At 40.5% G+C, this 20,725-nt stretch overlaps 1 protein-coding gene across 3 annotated transcripts in view; it reads right to left on the bottom strand.

Annotated features, from left to right (window-relative positions):
* SYNE2 (spectrin repeat containing nuclear envelope protein 2) overlaps positions 1-20,725 on the bottom strand; it is a 174,110-nt gene that overhangs the window by 89,945 nt on the left and 63,440 nt on the right. For all 3 annotated transcript variants that reach the window (XM_066188996.1, XM_066188997.1, XM_066188995.1), the window contains exons 38-55: positions 19,974-20,176; positions 19,493-19,612; positions 19,100-19,388; positions 18,572-18,741; positions 16,922-17,231; positions 16,149-16,313; positions 14,931-15,287; positions 14,313-14,447; positions 13,173-13,334; positions 11,985-12,131; positions 9,067-9,222; positions 8,434-8,699; positions 5,280-7,386; positions 4,272-4,594; positions 3,432-3,576; positions 2,829-3,044; positions 2,195-2,460; positions 1,282-1,438 (exon numbers count right to left, since the gene is read on the bottom strand). In XM_066188996.1, the coding sequence (XP_066045093.1) occupies positions 1,282-1,438; positions 2,195-2,460; positions 2,829-3,044; positions 3,432-3,576; positions 4,272-4,594; positions 5,280-7,386; positions 8,434-8,699; positions 9,067-9,222; positions 11,985-12,131; positions 13,173-13,334; positions 14,313-14,447; positions 14,931-15,287; positions 16,149-16,313; positions 16,922-17,231; positions 18,572-18,741; positions 19,100-19,388; positions 19,493-19,612; positions 19,974-20,176 (5,694 nt within the window). The remainder of the gene's footprint in view (positions 1-1,281; positions 1,439-2,194; positions 2,461-2,828; positions 3,045-3,431; positions 3,577-4,271; positions 4,595-5,279; positions 7,387-8,433; positions 8,700-9,066; positions 9,223-11,984; positions 12,132-13,172; positions 13,335-14,312; positions 14,448-14,930; positions 15,288-16,148; positions 16,314-16,921; positions 17,232-18,571; positions 18,742-19,099; positions 19,389-19,492; positions 19,613-19,973; positions 20,177-20,725) is intronic.

Here is a 20,725-nt window from a genome sequence, read left to right on the forward strand (position 1 = left end):
TTTTCACTGAGTGCATGGGTGTATATGTACATATATATTTGTATATACATACACACTTAATGTGTTTTGTATTTCCTACCACGATTATGGTTTGGAAAAATTGGGTTTGGGATATCAAACCTGATATGATCACCTCTAAGCAGATAAACTCTAAGTAATACTGACTCATTTAATCAAATGATGCTTTTCAATCTGTAAGAATTAATTAAACCTGATACTGCCCCACGTCGGGGAAGTGACGCACTGACGTTCATTGACAGCCACAGCAAAGGGACCCTCTGAAGAGCTCCTGTGACTAAATGTTAACCTTTGCGCACTCCCTTTTGCCAAAAGTGCATTTTTCCCTTTGAAAGACGTTTAATAGGCAATGTCCATCCCTTCATTATTATAAACAACACAAAGGCCACAAAAAGCAACAGGTTTCAGGCTGAAGTGTCTGCTTTCAGGTAATTATGCAGAGCAGCACAGCAGGCTCCTCTCAAAACAGTAGTTTCCAGTTCTGCACGAAGAATGTAGGTTTTATGAGATAAAAGAAGCTTGAACAACTGTCTACAGCCTGTGGCCTAGAAATAAAATCCAAGCTAAGTCCTCCTGCAGAAAGAATGAAGAAATTCATTTGTTTGCAAGGTTTTCTAGAGTTTCAAGTTGGAAGGTTCTGTTTGCTGGCTTTATGGTTCCTTTCTCCAGTGCTCAGCTCTTTGAGTAACTCAAATGTTAACTCAAGTTATTGGGAAAAATCATCCAAACCTCCTACCAGGCAATGAAAGACACTAAAATTAACTGTCTTTGCTTTTTCAATCAGGAGTAATGGCAATCCACTAACTCACTGTCTTCTCTTGAGAATCTTTTCCTTCAAACAAATGCAACACACAGAAGAAATATGTAAGACACTGAGACTGATTTATTTCCTGTCATCCCACAACAACTGGGTCTGATAATAAAAACCCCCAAACCCTCAAAACCAGGAAACAGCTGTGTGCCTCATTCTCTCAGGGAGAAGGCTGCTGTTGTCAAATGGCCCAATTAAGATTGTGCCAATATTTATGGGAGTTCACAGATTCCCTGACCTGAACTGGAAAGAATCAGTTACAACTCTCGTCTCCAAAACAAAGCATGTCTCTGCAAACTGGTTTCTGTGCAGTTGTATTCTGCTGAGCCAGATTCCTTGTCTTTAAGTCAATGTGCATAGACCTTGCCATCAATTTTATCTGGAGCATGTACAAGCACCAGCATAAACCAGGAGATAATTCTGAATATCACAATAACAGAGCTGTTACCAACCTCCAGCTGTTCTGCCTTTCCATCAGCATCCTGCAACAACACAGATGCAGCATTCTGTAATGCATTTGTCACAGCACTTATTTCTTCAGTGACCTTGTTCCTCTCTTGAATCTCAGCTTTCACAGAATCTTTATGGTCTTGAGCTTTTTTGTACAACCTATGCAAGATTACCAGAAAGAATACATTGGTTTAGACTCTACATTAAGTTAGAGCAAAGAGCATGCTTAATGCAGATATTATGTAGGTATATATCCAGAACCACATTTGTCTGTAATTTAGGGGGTTTTTCTGTTATTAAATCTATGAGTTTTATGTCACTTATTATTTCAGTTTCTTTAAAGTGAGTCCTCAGATAGTGCTTGATAGACCAAACCAGAGAGCAGGCATATTTAAACAGCAGAGATCAGGTTCTCAGTGTGAAGATGCTGGCAGAGCAGATGTTCACAAAGATTACCATGTCCAAAAGCAAACCCAGAGAAGGGTGAATACAATCATCAGATTTGTAAAAAATATTTGGGGAGAATTTTAGACAGTGGCACTCACTTACTAAGATGAAAATTGTATTGTTGCAAAAAGCACAAGGTCTGATTTTCCTTAAAGCGGAAAATCTGAAAATTCACAAGCACTTGGAATCTCTAAAACTGACTATCATTCCTTGATTCCTACTGCATTTGAACACAAATCACAGCCCACAAATGATATGGCCAGGCTCAGGTCTTCCCCCTAAATAATACTCTCCAATGCCCATACTGGAAACAGCAGATGAGTGAGATGGAGCATTGGTCTGACCCAGGAGAGCATTTATTGTTCTTAACTGCATTACAGCTTTGATATATTCTTTGCAATCCAGTAAAATCCTGTGCTTGTGAATAGTCCTACCTCATATCTTCAGCAGAAATTTCACATCACTTACTTTTTACAGCGCTCTTGCATTGCCTTTATCTCACACAAGGCAGGAAGGGCAGCTTCTCCCTCAGCATTTTCAGGTGTATTCAAGATGTTTCTTATCCGGTGAAGAAGCAAGAGTAAGAGGAGCTGCTGCTGGTTGATGTTTTCTTCAAATGAGTTCACAAAATCAAGTAGCTCCACTAGTTCCTCTCTGGTGGCCTTTTCCTTCTCTTTAAGGCTGTCTGGCTGCTCTTCCTGGAGCTTATCGAGAATTATTGCTTCTCGTTCCAGCTAGGTAAACACCATGGCAAAGCATGAGATAAAGTGCTTTTTTATCCCACCATCTGAGGTTACATTATTCATTTACTCACACGGGTGACTAAGTACTAAGGAATTACACAGTCAGAACTTGAACCTTTGAAGTGTGACAAAACTTCTGAGTTTGCTTTAACAAAGCACATAACCCTGTGCAGAACTGCTCTGAGTTCAGAGGACTGAATAAATATCCCCACCATTTCTCACTCTGGGTTCAAGAAAGGGTGGGGGTAACTGAGGAGTGGGTGGGAAATGATGTTCTGCTCTGATCTCAACCCTTTACAGGCCATTTTACTCATAGCCCCATCTCCACCCCCCAAACTTACAGATGTTGAGCAACTCACCTCTTCATTGATGAATTTCCATTCCTGTTTTAGTTCTTCACAGGTAATTTCCAGCCCTTTGGCTGCCTCAAGCAAACCCAGCCAGTTTTCCCACAGCACTGTTACAATCCTGCCCAGGGCCCTGTCACTTCCTCTGCATAACCTCATCATCTCTCCAGAGATCTGCCTCAGCTTCACGAGATCCTCTTCAGCAGAGTCAATGCTGGAGACTAAAATCTGACAGGAAAAACAAACACATCAATAAATAAAATGCCACAGTCTGGAGTGTTCATGAAGTATTCAGTAACATGATTAGGATCCTCTAGGAAAATGGCAATCACTCCACTGAGCTGGTAAACTATGGTCATAATGAGGGAGTTCTGTTGGTTAAGACTGTGGATAAAGATGGAGTAAACAAAATTTCTCATTTCTACAGCAGTAAGATATATTCACTTCACATAGTCTATTATACCTGGTCTTTTTAACGAGTATATAAATATATTAATTTTTTCAGTGGTTTTATAGATACATAAATATAGGATAAAGAATTCCACTTCTTTCTACTATGATGTCCCATTGAATACATATTTGCATTAGTTTTGCATGAGCTTTTCAAGTTCTTACCTTGCTTTCTTCCAAATGCTCCAAAGCTTCTTTATAAGACATTGGAATCTTAGACAAAGACTGTCTAAGCATCTTTTCCAGTTTCTTAAGACTATCACACACTTTATCTTTGGTTTCTGCGTAGCTTTTGTGTTTTTCAAAATACCTGCATGAAACAATGAATGGATCAATTACAATTTGTTATTGTTGTTCCTCTCTCCAACCGTAACGGCCAAGAGAATATTTAAAAAAAAACCAACCTTATGAACTTCTAGTCCTGACTGTTTTGCAAGTTATTGCCCATTAGCATTTGCTAAACACTACAGGTTTGATATCTGAGGTACTCATCACTGGATCACTATCAAGCAATTTAAAAATCCTATACTCGGTCTCCCAAACCTTCTCTCTACATGTATCTGAAGGCCCTCCAGATTTCTTCTGTACCTGAAGGAAGGAAATACAGCCTGTGCCTTGTTTGGGCTTTACTTTCCCAAGCCACTAGAACAGTCTATGGAAGACATGAATTAGGGACCCTCTGAAAATTATTCCAACCTCCACCAGCACTGAACTAGAGACTAGAAATGTGGTTTCTTCTGATTCTGGCACCCTACAACCCTCACTCAAGCCCCACATTTTGGAATATATAAGAAATGACTGCTCTGTAAGTTAGTAGCAATATGGTTATTGTCTGGCAATTTTCCTCCCTTAACAATCACACCTGAGGAAAACAGGAATGCTTACACTTTCTGCTGGAATTTCTGAATAGCAGAATTTCTATCAGAGCAGAAACAACACTGGATTTATTTTCAGTCAAGTTTCTCACAATAAGGAACAAGATCTATGAATATCTCTTAAACCCACCTCTGTTCATCAGCTTCCCTTCTTTGAGCCTTCTTCTTTAATGCCAAACTCTTTTCCACTAGGTCTCTTAAAGCATTTTCCAGACATACTCTGTCTTCTGGCTTCACTAGGTTTTTCAGCTTGGAGTGCAGGTTTTCTAGGTCAGCCTTTGCAGAGTTGAACTCTTCCTCTTTCCAGTGTGGAGTCTGACAGATCTCCACTGAGCTACAGAGTTCTGCTGAAGCAGCCTGGGCTGGAGCTTCACAGCTCTCAAGGAACCCGGCAGCCCTCTGAAGCGCCATGGTATAAAGCTCACCAGCCCTACATGCCTCCTCCAGGGCATTCTGAAAGCATTAAAAAGAGAAAGGAACAATAAAATAAGGCTGCTGTTCTCCTCTGGATCACCACATGGTCTTAGAACTTCACACCTGGCTGTCTTTGAGACCAATGCTCCCAGAAGAACTGGCCTGAGGAGGTGAGGGAGGACATGTGGCAAACACATCTGCTACTTATGTAGTCACAGAGCAGTGCTGTAACCCATGCATTTATTGCACTAAGGACAGGAATTATGTTCACCATTCCTGATCACATTGGTTCGACCTGTGCTCTGATCTTCTTGATCATTCCCAACTGGTAAAGCTTCTCTTTATAGCAGAAACAAGGTGCTTGGATTTTTTCACCATTGTCACTAATGAAAATGTTGCCTGTAATCACAAGATGACTGCACCCAGTCTCTCTTCAGCTGAATATTTCAACACAGCCTTTTCCTTCCTCCTCTTTACTATTCTTCTCTTGTGCTAATCCCCACTGATTGATTATAATCAAACTGAACAGAACTTTCTTTGTATCCTTGGTTTCTGTCAGGATTCCATCCTATCCACCAGTGCAGAAATGATCACAGGCCAATTCAACTGTTAGAATGAATGAGGATGTGAGTCATGAAAATAAAAATGCCACAGTCACAGACACTTAAACTAATTATTGGGGAAAGGCATATGTCAATACTTCACTTTCATTAAATATACTTACAACACGGGCAGCAATGTCTGCCTTCAGTTGTGCTTCATGGCCTTGCAATGTCTCTAACTTTTTTTCTATTGTAGCAGCAGGAGATTTTTCTTCTTTTTCCCTCTCTTTTTCCATCATACATTTAAGAGCAGAAAACTTTCCTTCCATCATATTCTGAATTGCTTCCCATCGGAGCTTTTCATCCTGCATTGTATTGATGTCTATCACAAGTGGCTGCTGAAGTTGTAATTGAATATGCTTTATGATGTGAAATATATTTTCTAATTCATTTTGGCTACCTTCCTTGTTTACACTCTGTAGCCCAGAGACCAAGTTTTGAAGAAACTGCTTTAATTCCTCAATATTTTTCTCCAGGCTCTTTATTTCTTTCCTCTTAGATTCTTTGAATGATGGATCAAAGACCTCATTTTTGTTTATTTGATTTGCTGCCTCCTGGGTTAGGTACAAGATTTGTTGAACTGCCTGCAATAGAATCTGTGCAGATATGACATCCTCAGCAGGAGAAGAGCTGGAGGTATCATTTAGGATATTAGCTTCTTTTCTTACAGTGGATGTCACAGTCTGGATTTCATTTAGCAATCCTTGAATCTTATCCCATTCCCTAACAATATTTTCCAAGTGTATTATTTTCCCTTTAATTTTATTTTTAATTTTAGAAAATTTAGTGTGCAATTCATCCAGCTGCAGTGAGTCCCATTTCAGTCCTACGTACTCAAATATTTCCTTGTACTTAATTGCTTGTGACAAACTAGACTGAAAAGCTAACACTTTTTCTTTCAGTGCTTGGCATTTGTCCTTCAGCGCCTGCTTGGCACCTACTAATTCATCATCTTTCAGGTTCATTTCACTATCCTGTAGGTCATCAAGCTCCTGCTGCAGGGAAGCTATTCCTTCAGCAAACTCCCTGGAGACAGCTGTCTTTTGTTCTACTTCATGAAGTTTACTTTGAATTTGCCTCTGTGTCTTCCTTGCTCTGTTCTTCAGACTCCTTAACTGATCAATCAAGAAGAGTTGTTCAGACAGGCTCAGCTGCCCAGCTGTGACCTGACTCTCATTACAGTGGGATGAGATAAGCACTTCTATTTCCTGTATGTCCTTTAGCATCTCCTTCAGAATGGCTTGTTGGCTGACCAGCTCTGAGAATGTGCTGGTTTGGTTTGGGTCAGGCCTGGCCATCAGCTCAGCTTTGCAAAGCTGAGAGTGAACTTTGTCTATTTCTGCAGTGAGTCTTTGCCTCTCCTCCAGCTGGAGCTCCAAGTGCTGCAATCTTTGAGCAGATTTTAAAACAAGAGCCTTGTATGAATTCTTCAATGTTTGTAAAAGGAAGGTCATATCAGAGACCTCCTCTGGCTCCAAGCTGGGAAGGATGTGCTGGAGACCATAATCCAGGGATAGAATCACAGGTTCTCTGTTCAGGATGTCTGTGTTCATAAGCTGACAATTTCTAATCTGTGACTTCACATCACTGGGGAAAAGTGCTGCTTTCTCATCGAGGTGGGACAGTGAATCTTTGACCCAGGAAATATTTTCTTTCAGCCTCTTCATCATTTCATGTTTCATGAGAGCGGGACCAGTGGTATGAGTATCCTCTTGAGGCGTTTGCTGTGCTGATAATGCTTCCAATTTGCTCTGCAAATCCTGTATAGAGTTCTCCAAAGCCACCTTCTCCTGATCACTCCAAATTCTTTTCATCTGCAGCTCAATCCTTCTTTTTAATAGAGAAAGACCATGCTTAATGTCCTGTAGCTCTGTGGTCCAAATCAGAGGGTCTTTGGCTTTTCCTGCAGCTGAGGAATGTAATTCAGCTTGCAAATACTGTTCTTGTATCAGCCTCTGAATATCCCGTGCTTTATTCATAAGCAGGTTAAATTCATCGATTTCTGCCACAACCTGATCATGTTTCTTTTGCACTGCTTGTTCCATGTGCTGCCACCAGTGCTCCAGCTGCCTCATTTGGCTCTCTGTCAACACTTTATCCATGCATGTCAAATGCTGAGATAAAACTTCCTGCTGACTTTGCAACTGGTTTAAGACATCTCTTTCTTTTCGTAAGGACTCTATGCATGCCTTAATTTTCTCCAGAAGAACTGCGTTGTTCATAGGACCCCTGCCAAAAACATGAGTAGTGTTTAAAAACAATGAATTCTCCTCATACACAGACTTTTAAAAAACAAATTTCACTATTTAGAGCACAATTCACTAACTTTATTTACTTAATCCCATGTATTTCCCAAGGCTCTCTTAGGAATTCCCTAACCATCATTATTTCTTGCTGATCTGTAGAGCACTCACTGTTCATAGATATCTGTGCACACAAGGTACGTTCTACTGTATATTCTCTAAAATTGCAGTGTCTACTAATAGAGAACAGCAATACTGTTATGTCATATCTAAGTGAATTAGCAACATTTTACAATAACTTCTGGTTCACAATGAAGATAAAACTTGGTTACAAAAAAATTGAGAAATTCCCATTCATGCAAGGTAAACTCTTCCAAATGAATCTACTCATCTTTTATTTCCAGGAGTATTTTAAAATGCTCATCTAAAATACACTTAGCAGGTAGATTTTTATTACATTTTTTTAATCTCTTTGCTGTAAATTAACAATTTCGTAAGTTTTAAATGTTTTCAAATTATTTTGGTACATTACCATGACAAATTAGTTCTGTGTTTTGAAGACTAATTCACAAAACATAGTAAATATTTTCTATGCATTCGTTAGCTCTGAATCGGCAACGTAGACTTACTTACTGCCATGGAATTTTTCCCATCAAGTAAGGTTAGTTTTCAAAATAAAGAGATATTTCATTCAGAAAAAAAAACTTAGAATTTATGAGTCCTTAAAGAAGGACTGCTACATTTAAAAAAATATTTTAAGATGGATTTTTATAGGTTTTTAGCCCAGCAACTACTTCTTTGTTTTCCCTAAAGAATAAAGAGAGTAGATGTTGTTTAAGGACGGCAGAGAGACACCAGAAATTCTTCTGCTTAACTCTGTTCACAAACTTACAAACCTCTAAGACTTCTCTTGAAGTGGATATAACTCCATATTGTCTGAGCATTACTGAAGCATGTCACAAAATTCAGTGTAGAACCATATTTGTTCTGCAAATAACAAGTTCTCTTAACCAAACCCCTCCACTATACTTACATTTTTATGTTATCTTTTTCTGTTGACAAATTTTTCATGGAGGACTGTGCAGCAGAAAGATTTTTTTGGTATTCATTAATTAAACAGCACTGTTGTTGCTTCACTTCCTTAATAGCTTCCAGTTCCTGGAGCAGCCTGTCCCAACAGGGCACCACAGGCTCCGTGGTTTGCAGCTCTGCTCTGTTTGATCCTGTTCCATTGGGAATTGCTTCTTCACTATGGCACAGAGACTTTGATTTCCACGTTTCCAGCTCAGTTTTTAAATTCTACAATCAAGCCCACCACAAAGAGAAAGGGAATTAGAGGACGATCTTAAAGACTCTCAGCTTTCAACACAAAATACAGCTAAATACTGATCCACCTACGAACACACTCCTGCTCATCCACAAGCAAAGGAGAACATCATGGAAGCAATCCTAGGTGTATCTATCACTGCACTCTGGCAGAGCAGTACAAACTATGGGATTTACATGGACATGCATCAAGGAATGATGTTTGCAGACAAACTAACTAATTGTGCAGTTAAAACTCAGATAAGGCTAGGGGCAACAATTTCGGTTTGCCCAAGTGAATCACAATTCTGCAAGTGTATCACTACATTAAAAACGAGGAATGGCTTTACAGTTTCCATACCTCCAGCTCTTTTAGTTGCTCATTTATAAGCACCATATCCAGTTCAGCCACTTCGTTTTTCAGCTCATTGACCTTTTGTTCCTCTTCAAAATATTCATTGTTTACTCGCACTCTGGGAAATAGCTCCTTCTGGACAACCACTTCTGCACCTGTGTCCTACAACACAAAACAAGATTCTTATTTCTGAAGGGTCTAAACCAACAAGTTTTCTGACTGCAGTATTTTGCTTCACGTGTTTATGCCATGTTGGGGTTGTTAAATCCTGTGGTTTCCCCCACAGCCACTGGGGATCAACCAGGACCCAGAAACTGGAAGTTCCATCACTGTTCCCCAGTCACCCCATCCTGTCAGCACTGCTCAGATAGCTTTGAAATCTCTGCCCATCTGACACCCTCACCTTCAAATAACATCCTCCCTGCACCCACCTCTGCTACTGATAAATTCACAGGTCTGTTGTGCGTTCTCCCTCTTTCCTTACATATTCACGGAACTTTATCCTCTCCTCACACCCACATTCCTTCTGCTCAGCACCTGCCCTGACAATACTGCTGTGTCCTTCACCAGGACACCTCTTCAGCTCTTCTTCACAGGGCAGCTCATGCATGAAGCAGCTTGGCTGTGACACAAAGCCACAGCTGCCACTGTCACAAGTGCTATGCAAGATCTGGGGTAAGGTGAGAGCAGTAGGGAGTCATGTCTCAGTCACGGTGGGGAGGGATTAGGAGGCTCCAGAGCCAGTCCCTGGCACTGCCTCTGATTCCCACGACAGAAGGACTTGGGCAGGGGCCAGGTTTAACATCACTTTCAGCTGTTGCAGACAGCATCATAAATGAAATGTCACAGGCTAGCTGGATCACATGATGATCCCTTAAAAATCTTTCTGCATTTCCCTTCTCCCACTACCTGTATCTGGTGATCTGTTGTTCCATGTATAAAATTTATATGAGCGAATGCATAAAAATACACAGATACTGCTGCTGTGTGTGAGCTTCTCCATGGTACTAACATCTAAAATCAGCAACAGTTAAAAAATTCTTGTCTGACAAACTTCATGTATTGCTACTTTAAACACTGTTTTATTAGAAGCAGCCAGCTATCCCTGCAGCCATGTATCACTTGCAAGCTGTCACTGTCATCTGTCCCTTTATGGGTCATGAGCTATGCAAAATATACCTGCTTTCAAGTATGGGAAACATACAGCGCGTAGTACACATCATCAGAGAATAACAGTTCTCTTTATTTGAACTCTAGGTTATTTTCAGTCAAAACTGAAGAAGCCACTCATGAAGCAGTCAGTTGGAGAACTTTTCAATTTCTCTGTGTACATATCCATAACAGTTGTTTCAATTCAGACAGAAGATTTAATCTCAAGAGACTTTGGAGTGCCATAGAACTGAAGTAAGCATTAAAACTCAGCTAAGCTATCACACAGAAAGGAGGAAATCCACTCCACCAGATTGAAATATCAACACATCAAAAGACACAGAGAAGTGTCCTGACTTTTAGAAAAACCTTGCTGTGTACTTGTTATGCTTGTTTGTGTCATGTTCTCATTGCGCATTGTGGCACTGCCTCCAGACAGGGGAGGCTGCACCTCAAAATCTGTGTCCAGTTTTGGGCCCCTCACTACATGAAAGACCTTGAGGGGCTGGAGTACGTCCAGAGAAGGGCAACAGAGCGGGGGAAGGGTCTGGAGCACAAGTCTGGGGTTATTCAGCCTGGAGAAAAGGAGGCTCAGAGGAGACCTTGTCACTCTTTACAACTCCCTGAACAGGAGGCTGTAGCCAGGTGGGGTTGGTCTCTTTTCCCAGATAACAAGTGACAGGAGAGGAGGAAATGGCCTCAAGCTCTGCCAGTGGAGGTTTAGAATAGATTTTGGTCAAGCACTTGAACAGGCTTGCCCTGGGCAGTGGTGAGTCACCATCCCTGGAGGGATTTAAAAGACCTGTGGCACTTGGTGACACAAGGTTTAGTGGTGAGCTTGGTAGTGCTGGGTCAATGGTTAGTCTTGATGGTCTTAGAAGAATTTTTCTCCCAAATGATCCTATAATAATTGCATTGTTCCTTAAATGCTTTACAGGAGTACCCAGCATGACCTCCGCAATTTTTTTCCAGGATCTGAGGTTAGTCTAACAAGTCTGTAGTTTACTGGATCTTCCCTCACACCCTTTTTGTAAGTTCAAATAACACTGCTAGCTTCCAGTCAGCAGGGACTTCTTTTAAGTCCCAAGACCCTTGGGAGACTTTGCTGGGTTTCCAGTGAGAACAGAGACGTGCAAGTCCCAGGTAAGACCTGCCAGGTAAGACATGGACAGGCCAGTTATGGACCTACCTATAGATTCACCATGAAGATTAGATCATAGCCCTACCTTCAATTTAAGAATGTGGTGTCCAAGATCAGCAGTCACGGGGCATTTGTGATGTAACTCCTTTACTCTTAAAGAAGAGTAGACCTTGTAAAGTCATTTGGTAATGTAACTTGTCATTAATTCAGCTTGAATCCCTTCTCCTTTCTCTACTTTATTTCATTTATTGTCTCACACTGGATCACCCTTGCATTTCGTTTTTCTGATCTGCCTTCCTTATGATGGCAAAACTATCAAAACTGACTGTAACAACATGGAAAGAAGTTTGCATCGATTAACAGTTTAAAGAAAAAGTCTAAATATCATAAAGACTGATTATGATGGCTCTAAAAACTAGGGTGAACTGTTTTTTGAACAGATCTACTGAAAATTATGATGTGGCAAGGACTTTGGATGAAGTTCAAAACTACCATGGACATAAATAAGAACTATACACAGTGGTCTTGATTTTGATGTAATTGTCTCCTCTTTTAAAACAACTTCAGCTGAGGCCATGTGGAAACAGACGTTGAACAACTGGAACATTTCACTTGATAACAGACTGTGGGTTACCTCATGTGCAGGGACTGGGAGATTTGATCTCAGACCATCTTTCTCAGCTGCGGCAGATTCCAGGACTTGACCTTTCTGGCACAGCTTCTGTTGAACCTGCCCCCCATCTTCTCTACATGACTGATTCTCAACATCACTTGGTTCCTCCTTGTGGTGTAAGAAAAACAAAAGAAACCAGTAATCAAAAAACTCTAATCAAACCTGCTGAGTAGTAATTACAGTGCTTGAGATGAGAAAGTTATAAACCCCATAATTATAGGTAGATGAGGAAAACCATAATTACACCTCATAATTTACTGTGAGCAAGGTTATGGCAAAGGAAACCAATTACAAGAAGCAGTGCTGTAATTTTGTTATAAATTTTTAGAATAAACTGCAAGTGTTCTGACCTACGCTGTTCATATTTCATTATTCTAAGCAGGGACCTTGAATTGTGTGCTCCTGGACACAGTCTTGAATCCATTTTTTAAAGGTTTAGCTTTTTCCTGAGGACTTGGACTTGTACTGTAGACAGAGTGTCTGGTTAGACACCCAGGCAGAATAGTCCCATGGGTAACCTGGAGATGTGCTGGATGTAGGTTTAAGTATCTCACAGAGTTCACTAAAACTGAAATTCTGAGAAGAATCTGGCTCTGTAACACCTCCCCTCTTCAGGGAGGGGATGACAGCAATAAGATCCCTGTCAGCCTTTTCATCTCCAACAGGAACTTGGCCTCTTCCCATTCCTTACGGCTCCAGCTCCTAAACACTGCAGTGGGTGTCAAAATTCCCCTTGTACCAGGGTGCACCACACAGGGCACAGCATCTCAAATGCAGCCTTCACACATGCAAAGTAAATATGTAAATAAGAAATCTGTATTATACGTTATGCAAGTCAAGCATAACAACAGTATTCGGGCAAAATGGTCAGAATTCACAATAAATCCAGGTGTTGCAATGCAATATCCCTTGGAATGATCCTCAGCTAACCACTAAAGACAAAAAAACCTCCCTCTATACCAATTTTAAATGTACAGGAAAGAATTAAGCAAGTTACCACATACTGAGTATCACATCAAACAAAAGTAGCTCAGTGTAAACTTCGGGCTTTCCTTACTCATTTCTTAGCAGTGTCATCCCCACTGCAACTAAACTGGATACATATACCCTCAAATTCAACCCTTCTGGTGTAATCTCATGTCCAGTTACCTGTGCTGGATAGGTTTTCTTCCTAGATTGATCACCTTCAATATCAATACCATCCTGATGTCTTCCCAGTTCTGCTTCACCACCCAGAACTGCACTGTCCAGAGCATCCTCTTGGATCCTGTCAGGCTTATCCATATCTGGGTTCTCCTCATCAGTCTCTCCCTGATTTGAAAAATGCAAAACGTTTACAATCAGTAAAAGTCACAGTACAAAATTTGCTGAGAAACTTCCCACTCCACAGTCTGCCTACTGTATCTTCAGTTTAGCTTAATTAATGAAGAAAAAGGCTGAGGTAACCCAAAGTCAGAGTGCTGGAAGCCTCTGCTTAGATCAGTTTGCCATACTGGGATCTTACCCACTCTGAAACAATTTCAGGACAGGTTAAATAGGAGCAAGTGCTCACATGATTTTTAATATGGTTATAGAAGTTTCTGATTAGACATTTTTGGTAACTATTGATCTTGCCCCTTCTCCAGAAATCCCAGTATGGACAGTTTCCACTGTGATATTTTGACGGTCATCTCTCCCAGGTACTCTTATCACTCCATGGTCAGGTCAGTGAGTACTCCCAATCATTCCCTCAGCCTTGCGCACACTTCCATTTACATTTTCACAAGTCATTTACAGCATCAATATCCTGAGGTCCCAAAAAAATCATCAGGTCCAGGTTAGTGACCTCCCATTACCTACAGTGATGAAACTTGTTGAATTCCCACCCCTGGAAGTGTGTAAGGCCAGGCTGGGTCGGGCTCTGACCAAGCTCGTCTGGTGGAAGGTGTCCCTGCCCACGGCAGGGGGTTGGAACTAGATGAACTTTAACATCCTTTCCAACCCAAGCCATTTTGTGATCTATTTTATGAAATCACAGGTAGGTGGTGGATTTTGCATCACGGACAAAGTGGGTCCAAGCCCTTGGGGTTTGCAGAGATCATCACTTTAATCTCTTGCACTCTTCACATGAGCAAGGCTGAGGGGATAATTTGGAGAAAACATAATTTATCATCATTCCTTTCATCAAATAAGGAAAATATGCCTCCATAAGACAACAAATTTTAAGGAATTACATACGGATTTCTAATGAACACAGATACACACACACACACATACACTGACTTAAATTAAAACACATTTGTCAGGTACCTGAACAGCCTGCCCCAATCTGTCCTTGCTGTCATGGATGTCCTGTAATGGGCCGTCTGACAATACACTGCCTTCCTCCAAAACTGGAGCATCCTGCCTCTCTTTCTCAGACATATTTCCATTTACACCTTGACCCTAGGAGAAATGATAGAAAAGTGTTACCATAAACATTGTATTTTAACATCGAATCTCTGAACGGTAAAAATTATTCTCTCTGAAAACAAACAGGACAAATATTGTGCTGAAGTTCTAAACAAGTCTCCCTGGTTTAAGAGAAGCTCTCAAAACTCTTAGGCAGAGGTGCATCTGCAGTTTTCCCATGTTTACACCTTCTCCCCGTGTCCTGACCAAGAATACCTGCTCTAATTAGGGGCAAAAGAAAATTACATGCATTTAAATGGAATTGTATTTCAATGGAAAACTGCTGCTTTAAGTATATTTTTGGCCTCTTACAGACTTGCTGTAACAAGTTACTAGAGTTCCTGCCACTTCTTTTCCCCCACTTGTATTAACAGGAGGCTTAATTTCAGTGAAATTAAGGCTGCAATGTGCAGAAGACATTTGAGATGTCTCTTTAGCCAGCTTTCCACTGTTGTTGCTGTCAATAAATAAACTCACATCACTCATTTCCAAAGGCTCCTTCAGCTCCACTGCTGTGGGGGTCTCCTCTGCAGAGATTCGAGTATCAGAAGTGATCTGTGTCTCTCTCTTCAGCGTTGTATCTGCCTTATGTTCCTTTTGTATTTCATTACCAAGCTCATCTTTTAACTCAAGGGCTTCACTGAAAATGTTTTCCTTCTTTTGCTCGACATTTTCAAGTCTTTCTTCCAGACTTTTGTGTTTGCTCTGAAGTGTTTCAATCTCTTCCTTAATAAATTCCTGTTCTGGTGAAGAGGTGTTTTGTTGAACAGTTTCTGTTAAAACCAGACTTTTCTTTACAGTGTCTTCACATCGGCTAAGAGGTCCCTGTTGTTCCTTTAAACGCGAAGAAAACATTTTATTTGAAAAGTATCTTCACTCAACATCCCTAATGTTAAGATCTAAAGTCAACCTCTAAAATCATAAACACTTGTTTTGAACAACAAACTGTGTTGAAAGGTACATGCAGACCTATTTGCGGCAGAAAGTCAATTACTAAACCAATAATTTCATCAGCCATTTTTATGCACAGAGAACACCTGAAGCAAAAAGCACTACAGTGATAAAATACTCCAACAGCACACTGGGTGGTACATGATGATCCTTCCAAGTTCTGAACAGGTAATTCCCCCCTAACCTCCGCTCCTATTTCTTTTTTCTTCTTAGAGGTTTACCAAGTTCTGAAGGACAGAGAATTGCAGTGATCCATATCTGAGCTATGATTTCAGCTTACAGCAGCTCTCTATGCTCACAGCTACAAGACTGAGATTTCCATTCTGCCAAAGAGCAGAAGAATGTCTATTTATGCATGAAGGAAACTTCTTAAAAATGAACTTGGCTCACTGACTTTTTTAAAAAAATTCTTCACACTGGCTAACTTAAAGACCTGTACTACTACCAAATTCAGTCATGTCTTTCCTCATTATACCCTGAGAGGAAAAAACCAAAAATCCTAACCAACCAAACTGAAGAATCCTGCATGCCTGAGCTAGGACAATTCCTCCTGGACTTTCAGTTCAGCCAATAGTAAAGGTCTCCCCAGTTCATTAAGACTGGTTTGAGTCCTACCATTATCTCAATAAATGAACATTACAGACTTTTGATTTTAGAAAGGTTTCATAGCTTTTTGGTTTGACACCATGAGCAGTTCTCTTTTACAAATGTGATGGTCTCCATGATACAGAAACTGCAACATACCTGTGATTTCAACTGATTTGGCTCATCTGATGGTTGCTCCACTGCTGGACCATCACACTCAACAAGCTTCTCAGAGACAGTTTTCAGCTCAGTGCTCAGGTCTGTTACCATATCCTGAACCTCCTGGTGCTCTTGAACAGGGCTTTCCAATGTCTGCATCATGGTCTAGAAACCAAGGAGTTTCTAGGATTAGTCCATCGTAATCTCAAACAATCATCCACAGACTGCTCCAGCTTTTCCAGTACAACAGACTTGCTTGTTTCCCATAAAATATTTTAAATATAATTCATAACATTTTTATGAATAGCAGGAAGCAGAAGGGTTGGCATTTCATAGAAATGTACTTGTAAAAAGGATGTTTTCTCTTAAAATTGATGAAACATTACAGACAGAATGCCACACAGGGTACAAACTCAATTTGCACTACATTGGGTGAAAACAAAAACAAGCAAGATGCTCGAAAAGAATCTTTCAGATGTTTTCCAAATTCATCCTTCCAAAAGGAAGAAAACTCACCATGGCTTGAACAATGTTAGAGCAAATGCTTCATATTATAACCATCCAAATCTGTTTATACTGTACAAAATGTTCTTCACACTTGCTTTGCTCTCATTTGTTTCAGTATTTAGCCCTCAGAGAGTGAGAGGGAGATATTCCCTGCCCTTTCTCAGAGGAACTCCCTCCCCTCCCAGCTTTACCCATAACCTTCCCACCTGAATGACACCACAGCTGAACAGTGAGAACCCCAACCAACAGGAGAGTGAGGTCCTAACCTGGAGCTGGCAGAGCAGATTTTCATGTTGGTGCTTTAATTCTGACCATTCTGCCTCTGTGAAGCAGGGATCAACAGCATAGCCCTGGAGATGCTCTTTCTGGCTTTTCAATTTGCTAAATTGGGAAGTCAAGGCTTCTGTTTTCTGCAGGAGGTCAGCATAGTTTGCCAGCTGAGCTTGCTTCTCCTCCAAACCAGGCTGAAGGGCAAAAATCTCCTGTTGCTGTTTCTCCAGTTCCATTAGAGCCTGTTTCAGATCTTCTTTGCTTTGCTCATACTGCTCCCTGTTGCACTGAAGTTGCTCCTGAGGGCTAAGAAAAAAATGCTGTGTTTAACAGTGGTAAAAATCCACAAATGTATTGATTACCTAGAAAATGTCAAAGTGTGAACAAGTCAACCATGAGAATGAACTTGAGTGTACTGAATACTTTTTACTCCAGATTTTAAATTACTGATCAGACTGGAATTTTCAAGGTGATGAAAAACACTGAAGTTATTGCAGATGAACTTGACTTACATGAAGGACGAGTGACTAACCCTCTTAAAGCTTAACCTATAAACCCACAGTTTCTAGCATCTGAGATGTGATGCTCAAGCTCTGTATTCTTCTGCTCTTCATTGCAGCAGAAATTCTGTTTAAAAAAGTACAATATGGTTATGAGTCTGCTTTCCTCGACTTCCCATGACAGCCTCCTGAAAGGGAATGTTCTGGAGAAGACACACATCACATTTAGTTGGGCGGGGGAGTGTTTTAGAGATACAGACAACAAACGCAGCATTTACAACATGGGGTATGTTAGTACAATCCAGTGATTACTCTCCTGACCTTTACATTGGATTCCTCTTAGCGTGCTTTATAAGCATGCATGCTGATCTGCTGCAGGTGAACAGGTTGCATTTGTCCACAGGAAGTATGCAATGAGACAGAAGTAACATTTGTATGTTCACATTTAGTGATGGAGCTCAGATATCTTCCAGATGGAACTTAAATGCCGACATTCAAAAATATGATCCCACACAAACAAATCCAAATAAATAGTCTGGATATAATTCTGTAAAGTACAGCAGGATAATCGAGGACAAAAGCAAAGCTTCACTGTTTTGGGTTCTGCCCCTCAAGATTCATATTTTTTGGCAAATAAACAAAGCACGGCCTCGCATATGTGAAGAGCTCTTGCATCAAGTTCCCTGTTCCAGCTTCTCACTGCTGTTGTTCCTGTGGTGCATCTGCTGTTCACAAGCCTGATCCTGCAAGGCCCTGAGCATCTCTTCAGACACACGGAGCACCTCCTCTCCTGCCTTTAACAGTGTGAAGAGAATGCTGTGCTGGATCCAACACAGCCAACGCTACATCTTCCCGAGCGTCTCTTGTGCTGTTTTTACTGAGAGCTCAATAACAACAGGAGGAAACAGAAGATTCTCTGGCTATTCATGGCCCCACCAGAAAGTATCTCTGGCTATTCTCCACCTGACCATTCAGGTCAAACTGTGACCTGGCCCTCCACAACTCTGCAGAAATTAAACTGTTTCTGTGGGTATCTTGTTCCACCCCCAAAGGAGAGAAAATTAATGGAACGGATGCAGGAAGAAGAGAAAAAATTCAATATAGTAGTAAGTGATCTCCACTCCCTCTTGGCAAATTCCACATTACCTGGTACATTCAGTGGCCAGCTGACAGATGTTTTCCCACTTTTTCTGGAGCTCAGAAATAGTCTGCTGAACCTCTAGCTTCTTATTTTTCTCATTTCTCAATACAGTTTCTCCTAGAGCCACCATGCTCTGTATTTTGGCCTCAGCTTCATCTCTGAGACTTGTGATTTCCTGTATTAAACAAGAAGCAGAAGCAGTGCCCATACAATTATTTTTGGTTACAAAATAAAACACATTACCATTATTTTTTTCATACTTTTCACACTGCTGTTCAAGACAACAGAAGTCTTCTTCTAATATATTACATAGCTGACACATAAACAGATCATCTAATTTTCAAAGTCTGGGAAAATTAAGCTGATTTATTAATTATTCTCCACAAAGAAGACCCATATTGTGGTGACAAATAAAAAAACGCTCAAATGACAGAACTACAGGCTATGAGCAGTGACAGTGTCTTTCAGAAGGTACTGACTCATCAAGCATTAGCTTGAGGTGAAAGGTGAAATAGGAATATTCAACACAATACCTTTATCTGATTAATCCTTTCATCTGAAGGCAACTCACTTCCTTGTGAACTCATTTTATTAAGAGCCTCCTCAAGCTTTTTGATCCAGCAAGAAACATCCTGGACAAGGTGTTCAAAATGTTGTCCTTCCACTGGAAGTCTCTCAGTATTCCCTGCCATTTCACTGACACGTGTTGTCAGTGCATGGTACCTGCTAATGAGATTACTGGCTTCTGAAAGGGTTTCATATTCTGTCAGCCCAGCCTCCCTCAAAGAATTTGATAGCTGAACCAGGGAATCAAATGGTTTCCTGAAAAATAATAATAATAATAAAAAAAATATCAACATCTATATGTTTTAACAACATGGAACAATCTTGTTTAGATGACAGTTCTTAGACCAAAAAACCAATACCTCTGCATTAATAGTGTTTTATAGACATTTTCAAGTTCTGTATCATCTTTATTGATGTCTTTTACTTTTTCCTCCTGAGCAGAGAGCCATTCTTCCAAGGCCATGCTGCTTTCTTCAAGGCTAAAGGAGGAATAAAATCGAGACTCAGGTCAAAATAAGAAGCATCACATGGCTAAAACCTGCTGGCAGCAGTGTTTTCCTGAAAAAATAACATAAATACAGTGTCTGATCAAGCTAAATTTTAAACATAAGCCTAACTTTAACTATCTCTGTTCATGTCACTGAAATTGCCCATAGTTTCCGTACAGGTCTGCTGTGAAATTGAAAAAAACAACCCACACTGAACACACAACAAAACATTTGATTAAAACACCATCTTTTGTAAAAAGAAGGGTTGCTTGCCATTCCCTATGGCTGTCTAATAATGACTCATTTGATACCACTCGTGATTAAGATGTCAGAGACAAGATTAGCTCCCTACCTACTGAGCTGCTGGAGAGAGGCACCAAGCTCCTTTTCTCTTTTCTGACATTTGGAGATCAACCTTTGCAGTTCTGCCTCTTGATCTCTCACACGACTGTTGAGGTGGTTAATGCTTGCTTTGGGCAAGTAAGGCTTCACTTTATTCAATAAAGCTTTAACCTCTTGGATGTCTCTATCTCTGCCTTCAGATGTTAGGAAGTGCTGAAAAAGAACACAAGCACAAGATGCATTTGTCAAATTTGCTGTAGTGTAACAGATATTTATGTTACAAGAGCTTTTCAGCTCCCATTATCTCTGCCAGAATTGTTTTCCAGCAATTTCAGTTCCTGAAAAGGAATTTATGTTAATTCACAGTTTGCTGACTACTGCACATGTAAATGGAAAAGTTGCTGTTTGTAAAATAAGGAGAAAGTGGAACAGATGACTCGTTTTCTTTTCTACACACAGAAGCAGGCAAGCAGCACCCAAATGTAGCAACTGACATCACTCTATCTCCTGCTGCTGCTTAACTGTGATTGCTTCCTGCAGATGTTGTGGCTTTTCCATCTGTTTTCTGTTCATTCTGTCTGATTTGCAGAGAAAATCTTGCTACAACAAATTAAATGCGAATTTTTTCACATTTGAGTCTACTGGGGGTCAGAATTTCATGGTACTCTCTACATATTTGACTTTCTGCAGCCTTGCACACTGAAGTACTTGGTTAAGGTCCACTGATTTTCTTTAACTACTGTCCTGTCTCTCACTTGCCCA

The sequence above is a fragment of the Chamaea fasciata genome, unplaced genomic scaffold, assembly GCF_029207755.1.
Source record: "Chamaea fasciata isolate MVZ Bird 193981 ecotype frontalis unplaced genomic scaffold, bChaFas1.0.hap1 SCAF_7, whole genome shotgun sequence".
Lineage (NCBI taxonomy): Eukaryota > Metazoa > Chordata > Aves > Passeriformes > Sylviidae > Chamaea > Chamaea fasciata.